Here is a 14591-nt window from a genome sequence, read left to right as displayed (position 1 = left end):
AAGAGAAGGGAAAACCACATTTTTAGAGTCTGGAATTAACGCATTTTCTGTCTTATCTTTTTGTATTAACACGTCTCTGCTTGTCTCCTGTCTGCTTGTGTATATATGTTGTGTTTACAGGGAGACGCGGGAGTTCACAAGGCCGAATGGTGAATGCCTCGCCTGTCATCCTGAGTGTTTGCAACAGGAGGGGGAACCGACCTGCAGAGGAAAAGTATAAAACATTTACCTCTCTTTTTTCTCTTTGCCCTTTCTCTGTTTCACTGTCTTGCTTTATCCTATTCCAGTAATTTACACTGACATACAAAATATTGTGGGATATAGGACTAGTATTGTGTCCCTTGACTTTTCCAGTGGAAGCTAAAGAACGAAAATGACAGACATTGAACCAGGTAGCATGAAGAATCTGGCCAATATCGGGGCTCAGGCCCATAGTATACTCTGCAGCCGGGGTGTTGGGAGATGCAGCCCAGCATTTGGGCCTCAGTCAGACCTAAATTCTAACCGACATGTGGTATTTTTTGCACCGGACATGTGATTTTGGCTATCTGGGATTGTACTTTTGTTCCATTGGCCATGGTGCTGCGCCAAATCCATTGCCGCCAGTTAAACAAGCTTTAAAAAGAAGTGTTCTTCGGGTGACACTGGCAAAAACATTCTATATCTACTAGAGAAAGATTATATCTGCCCAGTATTATGTATTATACTTTATTCCTGGATATATGGAGATATTTGGATTGCATTATTATTAGTATCATAACATTCTGGATCATTGACTGATTCTTGTATTGTTTAATATCTGAATTAGGGGTGTGCCATATGATATCGTGTACAATAATATGATTTAATCTTCATTTTGTTGCAGTAGTGTATTCTTGAAATATATATTTTTTAATTCAGTGTTTTGGTATGAGTATCCAAGAGTATCGCTAAAATACCATGAAAATACCATGAAATATCGTGATATTATTTTAGGGCCATATTGGCCACCCCTACTTGGCACAAGTAGCTCAGCCTGATTCCCATATTATACTCTGCATCCGGTGTATTGGCACATGCGGAGGTGTCCGATTCCCATATTATACCTGGCAACCGAGCGTTTGGGTCACAATCTACTCTAGATTCAAACCGGAGCCGTTTTTTTTTTGGCTATCTGAGATTGTTCTGTTTTTCATTGTCCATTCATGCTGTGCCAAATCCATTACCGTCATCTGAACAACACTGAGGATGTCTTTAAATGGAAGTGTTCTCCGGGTGACACTTGTGATATTAAACACATTAATAATAAAGAAATCTACAAGTCACTTTTTCCCGCCTTTGTAGTCTTATGAAATAAGACTGCCTCTGTTTCTCTTTGAAGTGTTGACCATAATTCATATTCCGCACACAGCAGAGGAGCGGTGGGTTTTCCACTGTTTAGATCCACACTGTGATGTGGGTGGGTTATTTCGCAATCAGTGGTCATCTGCTCTTTGTTTGACCGGTACGTTTGTTCTGTAAACAGCCTGTAAAAAAATCCTTTTTCCAATCAGCCTTTGAGTTGGACCAGAAAATAGAATCAGAGAACATGGGTATAAATACTTCAACAGATGAAGTAATGAGTTTAATAAGGAGAAAGATGAGTAAGGTAATGGAAATGATGACCAAATGTCGTGAACAAATGTGTTTTTCATATAAAATACTTTTATATAAACACGCTCTCTGCATAATGTATGTCACCATTAGGTTACAAAAGCCTGCCAAACTGGCTCTGCTGCCTCTTGGCTTTTATTCTGCGTATTACGTAATGAGGAGACACTTAAACACTGGCTAGATTTAGGGCTGTTCTGCTTTACCTGTTTACTTTAGTGCAGGTGCTGACAGAACTGCTATAATCAGTGACGTGCTCATATCTTTCCACCCCCACACTCTCTTTTTCTTTCTCTTTGTGTGTATGTGTGTGTGTGTGTGTGTGTGTGTGTCAGGGAGCTGATGAGTGTGTGGCGTGCTCTAACCTGATGGATGGCCCTCACTGTGTGTCGTCTTGTCCTAATGGAGTGAATGGAGAGCGGGGCCAGGCCATCTTTAAGTACCACAACTCTAAAAGACAGTGTGAGCCATGCCACCCCAACTGCACAAGAGGGTAAGTGTGTGTGTGTGTGTGTGTGTGTTATCATTATTTTAGTGTGGGCTAAATTTGATCATGGCTAAATTTGAGCAGCCTGGTCTCCAATCTTCATTAATTGCACATTATTGCACCAGTAAGAGCTGTAAGAGTGTGAAGGTTCAATTAGCAGGGTAAGAGCACAGTTCTGCTCAAAATATTCCAATGCACACTATAACATTATGGGTGACATACCAGAGTTCAAAAGAGGACAAATTGTTGGTGCACGTCTTGCTGCTGGAGCATCTGTGACCAAGACAGCAAGTCTTTGTGATGCATCAAGAGCCACGGTATCCAGGGTAACGTCAGCATACCACCAAGAAGGATCAACCACATACAACAGGATTAACTGTGGACGCTGTAAGAGGAAGCTGTCTGAAAGGGATGTTCGGGTGCTAACCCGGATTGTATCCAAAAAAAAAATAAAACCACGGCTGATCAAATCACGGCAGAATTTAATGTGAACCTCAACTCTCCTGTTTCCACCAGAACTGTCCGTCACCACAATAAATTATTGTGCTCTAAAACCAGGTGTTTCAGTTTCATTGTTCAACCCCTGTATTTTTTGGAGGTGTCTGAGTGGTCCAGCAGACTACTAGTTTACAGAATTCCAGGTTATGCTGCTGCCTTAATGGTTTACTGTGTTTTCCTACTCTTCCAGGTGCACTGGCCCGACTTTGAGAGACTGTATAAACCCTGATAGAGCGTCAGACAGGTCAGTGGCTCCCTCTACTGGTGACAGAACAAGACTATAATCACTTTCTCTGGTCATATCTACTTCTTTCTTCTTCTTTCTTTCAGTAAGCATATTTTATCAGTTTTTCTCTCACTTCCTGATCTGATTGTTGGTTTGTTACTGTTTCAGTCCTCCTATCGCAGCCATAGTCAGCGGAGTGCTGGCTGGGCTAATTGTGTGTCTGGCTGTAGCGGTGCTCTCTCTGCTCTACCACAGAGGCCTCGCCATCCGCCACAAGAGAGCACTTAGGAGATACCTTGAGAGCAGGGAGGTGAGACAACACAGCACAGAGTGGAAAAGCACAAAACTGAATGTATTAGTTTTTTTATTAGTATTTGCTGGGATTTCTTTTATAAAAGTAGCCTACATACAGGGTATCTGCAGAAAAAGGCCTTAAAATGTCTTAAATCCAACTCACAAAGATCTTTGGCAAAACAAATAGTAGACAGTAAATACAATTAATAACTCTGAGGGGCACAATTTTCACGATTTACCTAAATACACAAGCCGGTCATAAAAAATGATTATATGAAAATTATGAAAATAGTTACCCTGACCTTATTTTACAAGCCAGGTCTTCTTATTCAGCATCAGTGCCTAACCGATTCCAATTTCACTAAATGGGTACAAATTCCCATATTCTAATATTTATAATGGAATATATGAAGTGGTCAGACACAAAGTAAATGCATTTTCATATGAATGCCTATTGTTGCCTCACATAAGTGAGATGGTCAGGTGTCCACATACTTTTGAAGCTGTGCAGTTGCAGTAAACAGGAACTGAGAATAAAATAAAAATAATATTTAAAGACCTTAGACAAAAGCTACAAAAATATTAGCAGTTAGGAATAGGAATATAAGAAGTTAAAAAAAAACATTAAACACACCTAATATAAAATGATATATAAAATTAAGATTTAATTAATAAGAGATAATGGCCAAATCTAAAACAGATTTCAAAGCTTTGATGCAACATATATATGCTACATATAAACCAAAAAGTAACTAAACTAACTAAAACTATTAAATAATAAATATAAAATAATGCAACACTAATAGAATGTATAAGCTAATAAACATAGAAGGCTCATAATGAAAATTAACAAATAAAAAAGTAAATGCAATTTAAAAAGGAATACAGCAAAGACTAAAATGTTAAGTAAGGAACAGTATTTAATGGAAGGAGTTGTTTAGAAATTAAAACTGTGAATTGAGTAAGTTTGTGAACTGACCTCTGATTCTCCCACAGAGCATCGAGCCGCTGGATCCAGGTGAGAAGGGGACGAAGGTCCACGCTCGGATTCTGAGAGCTTCAGAACTGCGCAAGGGAAAGCTTCTGGGATCAGGAGTCTTTGGCACTGTGCACAAGGTCTGATTACTTTACTGTTATCTGTGCATAACTCATTTTTTAAAGCTAGAGCATTAACCTTAAAGTTTAAACATAAACCAACAAAAACCCTATAGACAGGTAAAGTACAGTCTAATCTAGTTCTGTCATACAGAACTCTGGACTGTGTAATCTTATTGTCTGCTTTTGCACATTCAACAAAATTACTGTTTCTAGTTTATGGTTTAATCTCAGTCTTTTCCTCACTCTCAGAGTTTCTGGATTCCTGAAGGAGACTCCCTGAAGATCCCTGTTGCTATAAAGACCATCCAAGACCGCAGTGGGCGGCAGACTTTCACTGAGATTACTGATGTGAGGATTATTCCCTTATGCATTTATTATATTACATGTAATACACAATATATACATGCAAAAATATTTTTGCCAATGTCTCATGGAAGCTAAATAAAGCTACACTGACCAGCATATCACAATATATTACCTTGCTTACAGTATTGCAATATATAACAATATACTGAATTGTAACCCCTGTATCAGGATTCATATCATATCACAACCTTCTTGTTAACCCATGTAAAGAAAAGTGCATTTTAGTATATTTTTTAAAAGTATACTTAACAGGAAAAAGTACATACTTTTAGCATTAAAAATAATACGTATTGAAATACATACTAAATGTGCTATTTTTAACAGCTTACGGCAATTAAACATATTTTACAATTATAATGAATCTATATTTAAATACAACATGTATAACTTTTGCGAATCTAAGTAGATTTAAATATGTTTTTGGCTTTTTAAACATAATTTTTAATACACTTGAAGTGTATTATAAATGTATTACGTTGCGTATTGATGTACATATTGTGTACACCTTAATGCTACTGAAAAAAACTAAACTGAAGTGCAATTTAAGCAGTATTTAATGCCACTATATATTTTTTTAATCAACCCAATGTTTCATTTAAAGCATATTGCCTAAAATACATTGTATGGAAATACAGAGAAAGTATATTTAATGGATTTCATTAAATGTATTTCAAATACATTTCACAAGAGAGTACAAAGCCCTATTTACCATGTGTTACTGTCACTTATATCAGCTTTTCCCCTCTCTCCTCCCGTACGCAGCACATGCTGTCCATGGGCAGTCTGGATCATCCGTATATAGTGCGTCTCTTGGGGATCTGTCCGGGGCCCAGTCTGCAGCTGGTAACCCAGCTCAGCACTCAGGGCTCGTTACTGCAGCACCTCCGCCAAAACGCCAACAGCCTGGATCCCCAGCGTCTCCTCAACTGGTGTGTGCAGATAGCCAAGGTGAGCCTCCAAAGGATGGTGGTGATAAAAGCTAGAACACAACTTATAGAATATATTTATAGAATTTAATACATCGTACATGCAGACACAACATATAACATATTAATAACATATTACAATTTAAACAGTAAAAAAAATCCATATCAAGATAAGGGCTGGGTATCGATATTGATATAGTTTGATGATATAATTTCACAAAATTTTTGATACTAGAAATTATTACAGATTGTGAGTGTCCCTGTTTGGCGCGTTTATGTATACTTTTTAAAGCATCGAAAACAGGCACCGAGTTCTTTAAGACTTTTTGGTTTTCAGTAGTACCGTATTCTGTTTTTTTTGCAGTGTATTTTGTCTTAGTTTTGCTTTTTACTGTGAAAAAATATCCTTTTGAAATATCTTTTTGATAATCCATTATGCATGCGCCAAATATTCTGCACTTCTGTTTTATGGTAAATTCTTTTTTGATGCATTATTAAGAATTCATACAAATTCTTTAAAGTCTTTATACGTTACTCTTGTACTCTTGCATTAAACAACAATAAACAGAAGTTTACAGATCTATTTGTGTCTATTAAAGGTTTGAAAATGCTTTATTTATATTATACTAATACTATATAATACTTGTGCTATAAAATACAATTAAATAAAGATTTATTTTGTTGCAGTTGTTTATTCTTATGTGCCGTAAAACTTTTAAATTCAAATTTATTTCCTTTATTTGTACCCAAATTTCAAGATGAATGGCCCAAAGGAAATGACCCTACTTTTAATTCCTTTATTAGACTTGTATTAGAACCTGTAGCTCTCAAACAAGCGCTAAGCACTGAATATTAATATGCATAAACTCATTAAACTGTCATTTTTAATTGGCTGTTAGCAAGGTAAAGTAAAATTACAAAAAAGTAGTTGCAAAACAGAATAGGGATTAAACACTGTAACATTGTAATTGGCATATTGCTGTTACCCCTTTTCTTTGTATGAATACGTCCCTAAGTCTATATGAATTTTGCATATTAAGATATGGATGACTGTTCTTTAGGGTATGTACTATCTAGAGGAGCACTGCATGGTGCATCGGAACCTGGCTGCTCGAAACGTTCTGCTGAAGAGTGACTACATGGTGCAGATCTCCGACTTCGGGGTTGCAGACCTGCTGTATCCAGATAAGAAATATGTCTACAGTGAACACAAGGTATCTGTTATTCACCAGGCATTTATCAGCTGTTAACACATGGTTTCAGTGTTAAAGAAAGGTAGTAGAAAATGTACTGTTACACACACTTGGATAAAAATGCACGTACATGTGTGGGATATGTGTGTGTGGTGCCTCCTGTATAAAAAGTTGAGTTGCTTGCCTGTTCACACAGACCGTTCTAGCCAGATGCCATCAGTCTGACACTGCAAATCAAGGATTTATACAGTATATGCCCCCACAGCTTCAGTAATCAGGCATCCTTTGATTATTTACACACCAGCTGAACTGCTTAAATTTTTGTAAAGTAACATAAAGTTATCCAAAAGCAGTGTGTAAGACTGGTGGAGGAGAACATGATGCCAAGATGCATGAAAACTGTGATTAAAAACCATCAGGGTTAAGCCACCAAATATTGATTTCACTGAGGCATAAAACAAAATTTCCTGATATTTTGTCTTCTAACCAGCCGCTCCTTGTTTTTTTTTTTTCTTAGACTCCAATCAAATGGATGGCATTAGAGAGCATCCTGTTCAGAAGATATTCTCACCAGAGTGATGTTTGGAGTTACGGTAAGACTGTGGACCGGCATTACAGTGATGAATTAACTGTGGTCTTGGAGCAAATTGTTGTGTACTATTGGAAATTCTTTTTATTCCTAAATTAGCCTTAATCACAGCAAAAGTGGTCCAGCGGTCTAAAGTGCTACCACTATGCTCCGGAGATCACTGGTTCGAATCCAGGTCATGCAGCTTGCCATCAGTTGCCGGAGCCCTAAGAGAGCACAATTGGCATTGCTCTCTCTGGGTGGGTACAGTAGAAGGTGCTCTTAGGGTGATGTCGATCAGCACAAGACTTCTGTGAGCTGATGTATTGGAACCGAGCTGCTGAGCTTTTCTCCGAGGGCGAAAAGAGGCGGAGTCTAACGTCACATGTGTCGGAGGAGGCGTGTGCTAGTCTTCACCCTCCTGGTGTTGTGGCATCACTAAGTGATAAGGGATATACAGATGAGCCTATAGCTAAATTGAGAGAAAATGGGAAAAAAAACCCAGAAATAAATTTATTTAAAAAAAAAAGAATGACCAGCATATTATCCATCCTGTCTGTTCTGATTAAAAAACCCTATTTTTACCCTCATTTTACTGATGCAGGAGTGACAGTATGGGAGATGATGTCACATGGAGCAGAGCCCTACGCAACCATGCATCCCCATGATGTGCCAAATCTGCTGGAGAAAGGAGAGCGGTTAGCCCAGCCACAGATATGCACCATCGACGTCTACATGGTCATGGTGAAGTGTAAGTTAATTTTTTTTAGAAGTTAAAGTAAAATCTAAACAGACACAAAATGGCTAGTAATGGCTTTTACTTAATTTACTTAATTAAGAAATTCATACAATCAAGCTGAGATGTTTAAAATAATGTAAAAAAAAAAGTTTTTTTTTGTCCAATTTATCATGCATTCTTTATTCCAGCGCCCCACATGTATATATTATTATTTTTATTGACACCACTTATAAATATAATAGCATTCTTACATTCCTACATTTTTTTCTCTTTCTATCCAGGTTGGATGATTGATGAAAACATCAGGCCTACCTTTAAAGAGTTGGCTAATGAATTTACCAGAATGGCGAGGGACCCACAACGTTATCTTGTTGTCAAGGTGAGAAAAGAGTGAATTTTCTGAGATTTGTTGGTTAACAGAAGTTTGTAATGGATCACACTAACTAAATTTCTCATCACAGAATGACAGAAACAGCGCAGTGTCAGATGAAAGCCATTCACGAGAATTCAAGCTGACTGAGGTCAACCTGGAAAGTGAAGATGAAGAAGTGTTGGATGACGGGTTTGCTACACCTCCCCTCCACCTGTCACCATCGAGGAGCCACTCCCGGCTGAGAATCGGATCCTATAGGGTGAGAATTTGGTGTTACATCATCTGATGTTGGTCTTGTTTTGTAAAATTGGTTAGAAATTTACAAATATAAACTGATATCACTCTTTCTCTTGCCTTTTAGAGCGGCTCAGGCCAGTCTGTTCCAGTGGGATACCTGCCCATGACCCCAAGCCCTGGGGAGGATTCCAGACAGGTATTTAATTATACTGTATGATATATGAGCTTTTAAAATATAAGACAAAAGTGCATAACAAATTCAGGCCTTAAAATTGCTACTGATATTTTTGCCCATTTATACAATGATACATATGTTTAAAACGTTTGGGCACCCTTAATAAATTTCTTCGTGAAACACTAGTTGTTTGGATCAGGAATTTCAGCCATAAGTATATCATATAGCAGACAAACACAGTGATATTTGAGTAGTGAAATGAAGTTTATAGGATTTAAATTAGGCAGGTGCATAAATTTTAAACCCTAACAGAAAAAATACATCAATATTTAGTAGATCCTCCTTCTGCAGCCTCTAAATGCCTATACCTTCCTGGCTTCTGGTTGAAGGTATTTTGGACCATTCTTCTTTACAAAACATCTCCAGTTCAGTCAGGTTTGAGGCTCCCATGTTGCCACTCTTCAGAGCAGATGGCACCTTAACCCTTTCTCATAACTGGATTTGTCTGTGTATGTAGGTCAAGGGTCAATGAGCTTACCAAACTAATTTGATGCTCCAGTAATTAGTGTATTAAAATGACAAAGGGATCCAAATGTATGCACTTGCCTAATTTGGTTTATAGCATTTTGCACACTTTCTGTAAATCCTATAAACGTCATTTCACTTCTCAAATATCATCTGCTATATGTATATGTTTAATATATTGAAATTGCTGATCCAAACAACCAATGATTTATAAAGGAAAATCAAAAAAATGATCAGGGGTGCCTAAACTTTTTCATACCACCTTATTACTGATGTGAAAAGTAATGTAAGCATGTACAGTATATAGTTTTATACCAAACACTCAGGGTGCTTATGGATTGCTGATGTGTCTGTGTTTATCAGCTGTGGTATCAGAGGAAGCGTCTGGGTTCAGCGAGAACGACGTCTGAAAGCTCTGAAGGCCGGGGCACTGTGGTGGACATAGAGATGGGCGAGATCGTCTCCCAGACAGGCAGTCTACGCCGGGGGCACAGTCGGGCAGACAGTGCCTACATGTCTAACTGTGTGTCTGTGGCATCTGACCCCCTCTCACCGGTACTGCAGGTGGCTGAGGAGGACACTGATGGATATGTTCTGCCCAGAAGTGCCCACAACTCAGAAAGAGGTAACGGCTATAACAGATTTGCTAAGGCTATTTTCACATTATACAAGCTTTACTGAAGCAATCACATGGTCTAGCGCCTCTGCTGGCTGGTTGCAGTATTGTGCATATGTTTTCCCTTTGCTTATATTGGTACATTCTTTATTTCTCCCTATAATCAATTTTTTAAATTATTATTCTGCTATATTATAAGTTAACAGGGTTTTACAGAGAATGAAGTGATTAGAACAGACCATCTGCACTACATGGAGTTGTAGTTCAACTATCTAGATAGTCATACTATCACCACAGATACCAGAACACCTGAACACCTTAGCAACCACCTAGCATCAACTTAGAAACAACATAGCAACCACTTAAAACTACATAGCAACCAACATGTATACCATAGCAACACTATAGCAACCACCACAGCCACCATAGCAACCATAGCATATAAGTGGTAGTGATAGAGGGTGGTTATTAAACCAGATATTGATACTTTCGGCAGTTTTGGCAGATGCCAAGTCCTGCTGGAAAATGAAATCTGCATCTACATAAAGCTTGTCAGCAGAAGTGTTCTAAAATTTCAACCTCATACACAGTTAAGAATTGAAAATTGAATTATTTCATGTTCACACAGCTTGAAAAAAAGCAGATCTCAACTCAAATCTAATTTTTTATCATTTTCTGCAGATGCTCTGATGGCTCGGCCTGGATCCAGAGCCAGCCTTCCACGCAGCAGATCATCCAGGAACACCAGGAGTCAACTTTCCCCCTTATCTCCATCCCAAGAACCTCCACAGGAGTACGAGCTGATGACCAAACAGCAGCCCACTGTGGTCCCTCACTTACCCAAAGACAGAATTCACACGACCACGTCCACGTCTATACCAGGGAAGGAAGGTGCTGGTACTGACCCTCTGGCTTGTAGTACCAACCTCCCACCATACGAGGACGCCATTGAAACAGCGAAACAACAGCCTGCCCAGCAAGACACCTGTAACGGTGAAGACTACCTAGATCTGGCAGCAAGTGAGGACACTAGTGCTATAGTGCATTCACCTGAAGCAAGAGAAGACACGATAGAAAGAGACCACCAACCTGATGAAGAGATTTCAGAAGGCAATAATGAGGATGGAGCCACTGCAGAGGAGAGACCACCGCAACAGGCTGTGGTAGAGTACGAATACATGGACATACAAACAGAACCAAAGCCGGTCCAGAGCAGCTCTGAGGAGGAAAGGACTGAAAGATGTTCAGATGAGACAGACACTAACTCTATCAGTCCGTGCAAGGTAAAGAGAGAGTCCACAGAAGATGTGGTTTATCAGAACATGTGTGACATCCCTGCTTTGAAGTCGAATTCCACCAAAGGAAGCAGCTTCAAAGCAAATGAACACAGTAGCATCATCACCTGTCTTCCAGAAGAGTATGAGGACATGGGTGTAGTATGTGGGAGAGGTAACGCATCAGCTGATCAGGTGGAGTACCAGAACATGCCAGCGAAGGACAGGAAACTGCAGGGAGAAGTGCCACATTCAGCCAAACTCAGGGCCTTCAGGGGTGCATGCTCTGGACCGGACGAGAAAAACGGCAAAACTTCCTTTGACAACCCCGACTACTGGCACAGCAGACTGTTCCACAAACCGGACGCTGTCTGCACATAACAGCTAATTAAGACGGGTGAATTAAGGGCAATTGAGGCAAATCTGGAGCTTTCTATACAATAATGGAAGAAAATAGGCTAAATATGATAGTAAAAAAGTCCCTTTACGCAAGAAAATATAGCTTGTATATCGCTTAAGCTTAACTGTCCCCAGTTGACCCAATGTCACCCTTAATTCACCCTAGTTAAAATATGTAGCAGCTGGTTTGCTTACCAGATTTCTCAGGACTTTTTTTATACCACCAGTGTAAGACTTGATGTCAGTGCCGACAGCCAGCAACCAACAGTGCAGCCAACTGTGCAACCAACAGCCAGCAACCAACGGTGCAGCCAACAGTGCAGCCAGTGTAGCCAATAGCCAGCAACCAACAGTGCAGCCAACAGTGCAGCCAGTGTAGCCAATAGCCAGCAACCAACAGTGCAGCCAACAGTGCAGCCAGTGTAGCCAATAGCCAGCAACCAACAGTGCATCCAACAGTGCAACCAGTGCAGCCAACAGTGCAACCAGTGCAGCCAATAGCCAGCAACCAACAGTGCAGCCAACTGTGCAACCAACAGCCAGCAACCAACGGTGCAGCCAACAGTGCAACCAGTGCAGCCAATAGCCAGCAACCAACAGTGCAGCCAACTGTGCAACCAACAGCCAGCAACCAACAGTACAGCCAACAGTGCAGCCAACAGTGCAACCAGTGCAGCCAAAAGCCAGCAACCAACGGTGCAGCCAACAGTGCAACCAGTGCAACCAATAGCCAACAACCAACAGTACAGCCAACAGTGCAGCCAACAGTGCAACCAGTGCAGCCAAAAGCCAGCAACCAACAGTACAGCCAACAGTGCAGCCAGTGTAGCCAATAGCCAGCAGCCAAAAGTGCAGCCAGTGATCAGTGACGCAGAGTGGAGCAACGGTCTAAAGCGCTGCCACTATTATTGGGAGATGGTTTGAATCCCGGTCATGCAGCTTGCCATCAGCTGCCGGAGCCCTGAGAGAGCACAACTAGCCTTGCTCTCTCTGGATGGGTGAATGGATGGGACAGTAGGCCTAGCTAAATTGGGACAAAAATAGAGGAAACTTAGAAGATTATGACTTTAATTGGAAAACATCAATTTTAAACATCAGAATTTGCATTGGAAATGTCAAAGAAGTTCTGAGTTTACCATCATAAATGCTATTTCATGGCATAATTTCAACACTGGTCTTAAAACAACAAGAAATAACAGTGTGTTTTTAGATTTTAGGGCATTTTCACATCTGTAATTGGTTTGCCTTGACCTGAATCAGTTAATGAATTGAGTTTTTTAAACTTGGAGCCTTTTGCCCTTGGTTTGGTTGGACTTTGACATTAACGCAACTGGCTTGACAATCCCATACCAGTGTTTTATGGTAAATCCAACCGAAATATGTCCCAAAGTATTACTATTATTATTGTTAGCACTGTCCCAGGTTTTCATTGTAGCGATACCAATTGATAACAAAGCATTATTCAGTATTTTGCAGATCTAAACACTATGGAAACACATCCAGAGGTGGAAAAGATGGACAGTACTGTGTGTACGAATGATTTAAAGACAGACTGATAGATAGAAGTGATAATATTTGGGATAATTTGGGACCAAACTAGACCATCTCCTGTGAAGGGTCTTAATGTGGCTGTTTAGCCCTTAAACAAACACAAATATCTACTTATTATCATACTGTCTGTTTAATATATACTTGCTAATGATATTGCTGAACATATCGTCGCTGTCTGATCAAACCTTGTATAAATGGGAGCTTTATGGTAGAAGGAAAAATGATTTTAAGTCATTTTGTTGCATGTAAATCTCTGAACACAATGCAAAGAACAACTGCTACATTCACAAATGCCATTTTATGTCATTTAATATGCTTCAGTACTTTACACAGACATGCCAAAAGTCGTGGGATAGCAGTACGTAAGCTGATCATGAAATGTTATCTCATGGAGCAGTTTCTCATGGAGGAAATGTTGACACCTGTGTAAGTCCAGCCAATCAGCTCTCCCTTCTGCCCCGACTCTAAACCCATACATCACCCAGTGCCCCTCCCAACACAATACCAGATCCTATCCCATGATACTGTATATGGCATATCAGTAGAAGGGTGAACTTTACAAGGTTTATCTCCTCTTGCAATGGTGCTAAATACACAAATTTAGCCTTTTATACAAACACAGCTGCCAGACAAGCTTATACTGTAAGTGCTAGCTCACTGTGAGCATCTTTTACAGCGTCAAAACTGCTTCAACGTAGCACGAACACTTCCAACCTGGAAGCAGGGTCTCACAGCTCTCACCAGTGGTGCTTAATTCCTGCAGAACTGTGGCCCAGAAAGAACCCAGTTTACCACGTGTCAGTGGTGCCAGGCAGTATCAGCAACACAAGCATCGGGTGCTTATCCTGCAAAGCAAGGCCATCATCATCATTTTATACCAATATAAAAAGAGGATAAAAGGGACACGAGTGGCATGGCCAGTCAGCAGGATCTCGAGCATGAAGTCCAGACTTTATTTTGAAGTTTCTTATGAACTCAGTGTTTGTATGTTTTATATATGTAATTATGTTTTGTACTATTTGGGGGGAAAAGAATATTTTATGTGTTCAGTATACTATGAAGCGTGAAATATAAACTGTATAAAGTGTTTGTGTTCAAATTTAGACATCATATTTTAGTTTTGATACATACTGTAGCTTAAATGTGAATGAAAACAAATGTCCATCTCGATTGTCGATCGTAAATTAATGTCTATATCTGAACGTTGATCTGTAATAAACACATTACTAATTCACATCATAGTGTCATGCTGCCTTTTTTCTTTCTTTCTTTTTTCTTTCTTTTATTTATTTATGTGTTCATGTATTTATTTATTTATTTATTTTTGCTTTTGTCCTTAAAGCCCTTTTTTTTTTTTTTTTTTTTTACAAAACTAAGTTAAATCAGAGAGTGTTTAGTACGGAGCCGGGAAGGGGCT

The 14591-nt window shown here is 39.5% G+C and overlaps 1 protein-coding gene and 1 long non-coding RNA gene across 2 annotated transcripts in view; one reads left to right on the top strand and one right to left on the bottom strand.

Moving 5' to 3' along the window:
* erbb3b (erb-b2 receptor tyrosine kinase 3b) overlaps positions 1–14410 on the top strand; it is a 42847-nt gene extending 28437 nt beyond the window's left edge. Inside the window, exons 15-29 of the mRNA XM_022677130.2 lie at positions 121–214; positions 1965–2122; positions 2805–2858; positions 3009–3150; positions 4131–4250; positions 4482–4580; positions 5361–5546; positions 6586–6738; positions 7235–7310; positions 7890–8036; positions 8306–8403; positions 8486–8656; positions 8759–8830; positions 9698–9959; positions 10632–14410. Coding sequence (XP_022532851.2) covers positions 121–214; positions 1965–2122; positions 2805–2858; positions 3009–3150; positions 4131–4250; positions 4482–4580; positions 5361–5546; positions 6586–6738; positions 7235–7310; positions 7890–8036; positions 8306–8403; positions 8486–8656; positions 8759–8830; positions 9698–9959; positions 10632–11605 — 2806 coding nt within the window. The 3' untranslated portion in view covers positions 11606–14410. The remainder of the gene's footprint in view (positions 1–120; positions 215–1964; positions 2123–2804; positions 2859–3008; positions 3151–4130; positions 4251–4481; positions 4581–5360; positions 5547–6585; positions 6739–7234; positions 7311–7889; positions 8037–8305; positions 8404–8485; positions 8657–8758; positions 8831–9697; positions 9960–10631) is intronic.
* LOC111194082 (uncharacterized) lies at positions 3188–5440 on the bottom strand. Its single transcript, XR_002650884.2, has 3 exons — positions 5308–5440; positions 4114–4239; positions 3188–3661 (listed from the first exon to the last, which is right to left on the bottom strand). It is a non-coding gene; the product is annotated as an uncharacterized LOC111194082 (long non-coding RNA).
* Positions 14411–14591: the final 181 nt, after the last annotated feature.

Source organism: Astyanax mexicanus, chromosome 13 (genome assembly GCF_023375975.1).
Source record: "Astyanax mexicanus isolate ESR-SI-001 chromosome 13, AstMex3_surface, whole genome shotgun sequence".
Classification (NCBI taxonomy): domain Eukaryota; kingdom Metazoa; phylum Chordata; class Actinopteri; order Characiformes; family Acestrorhamphidae; genus Astyanax; species Astyanax mexicanus.
Note: the sequence above shows the minus strand (reverse complement) of the source record. Positions and strands in the feature narration are given on the sequence as shown.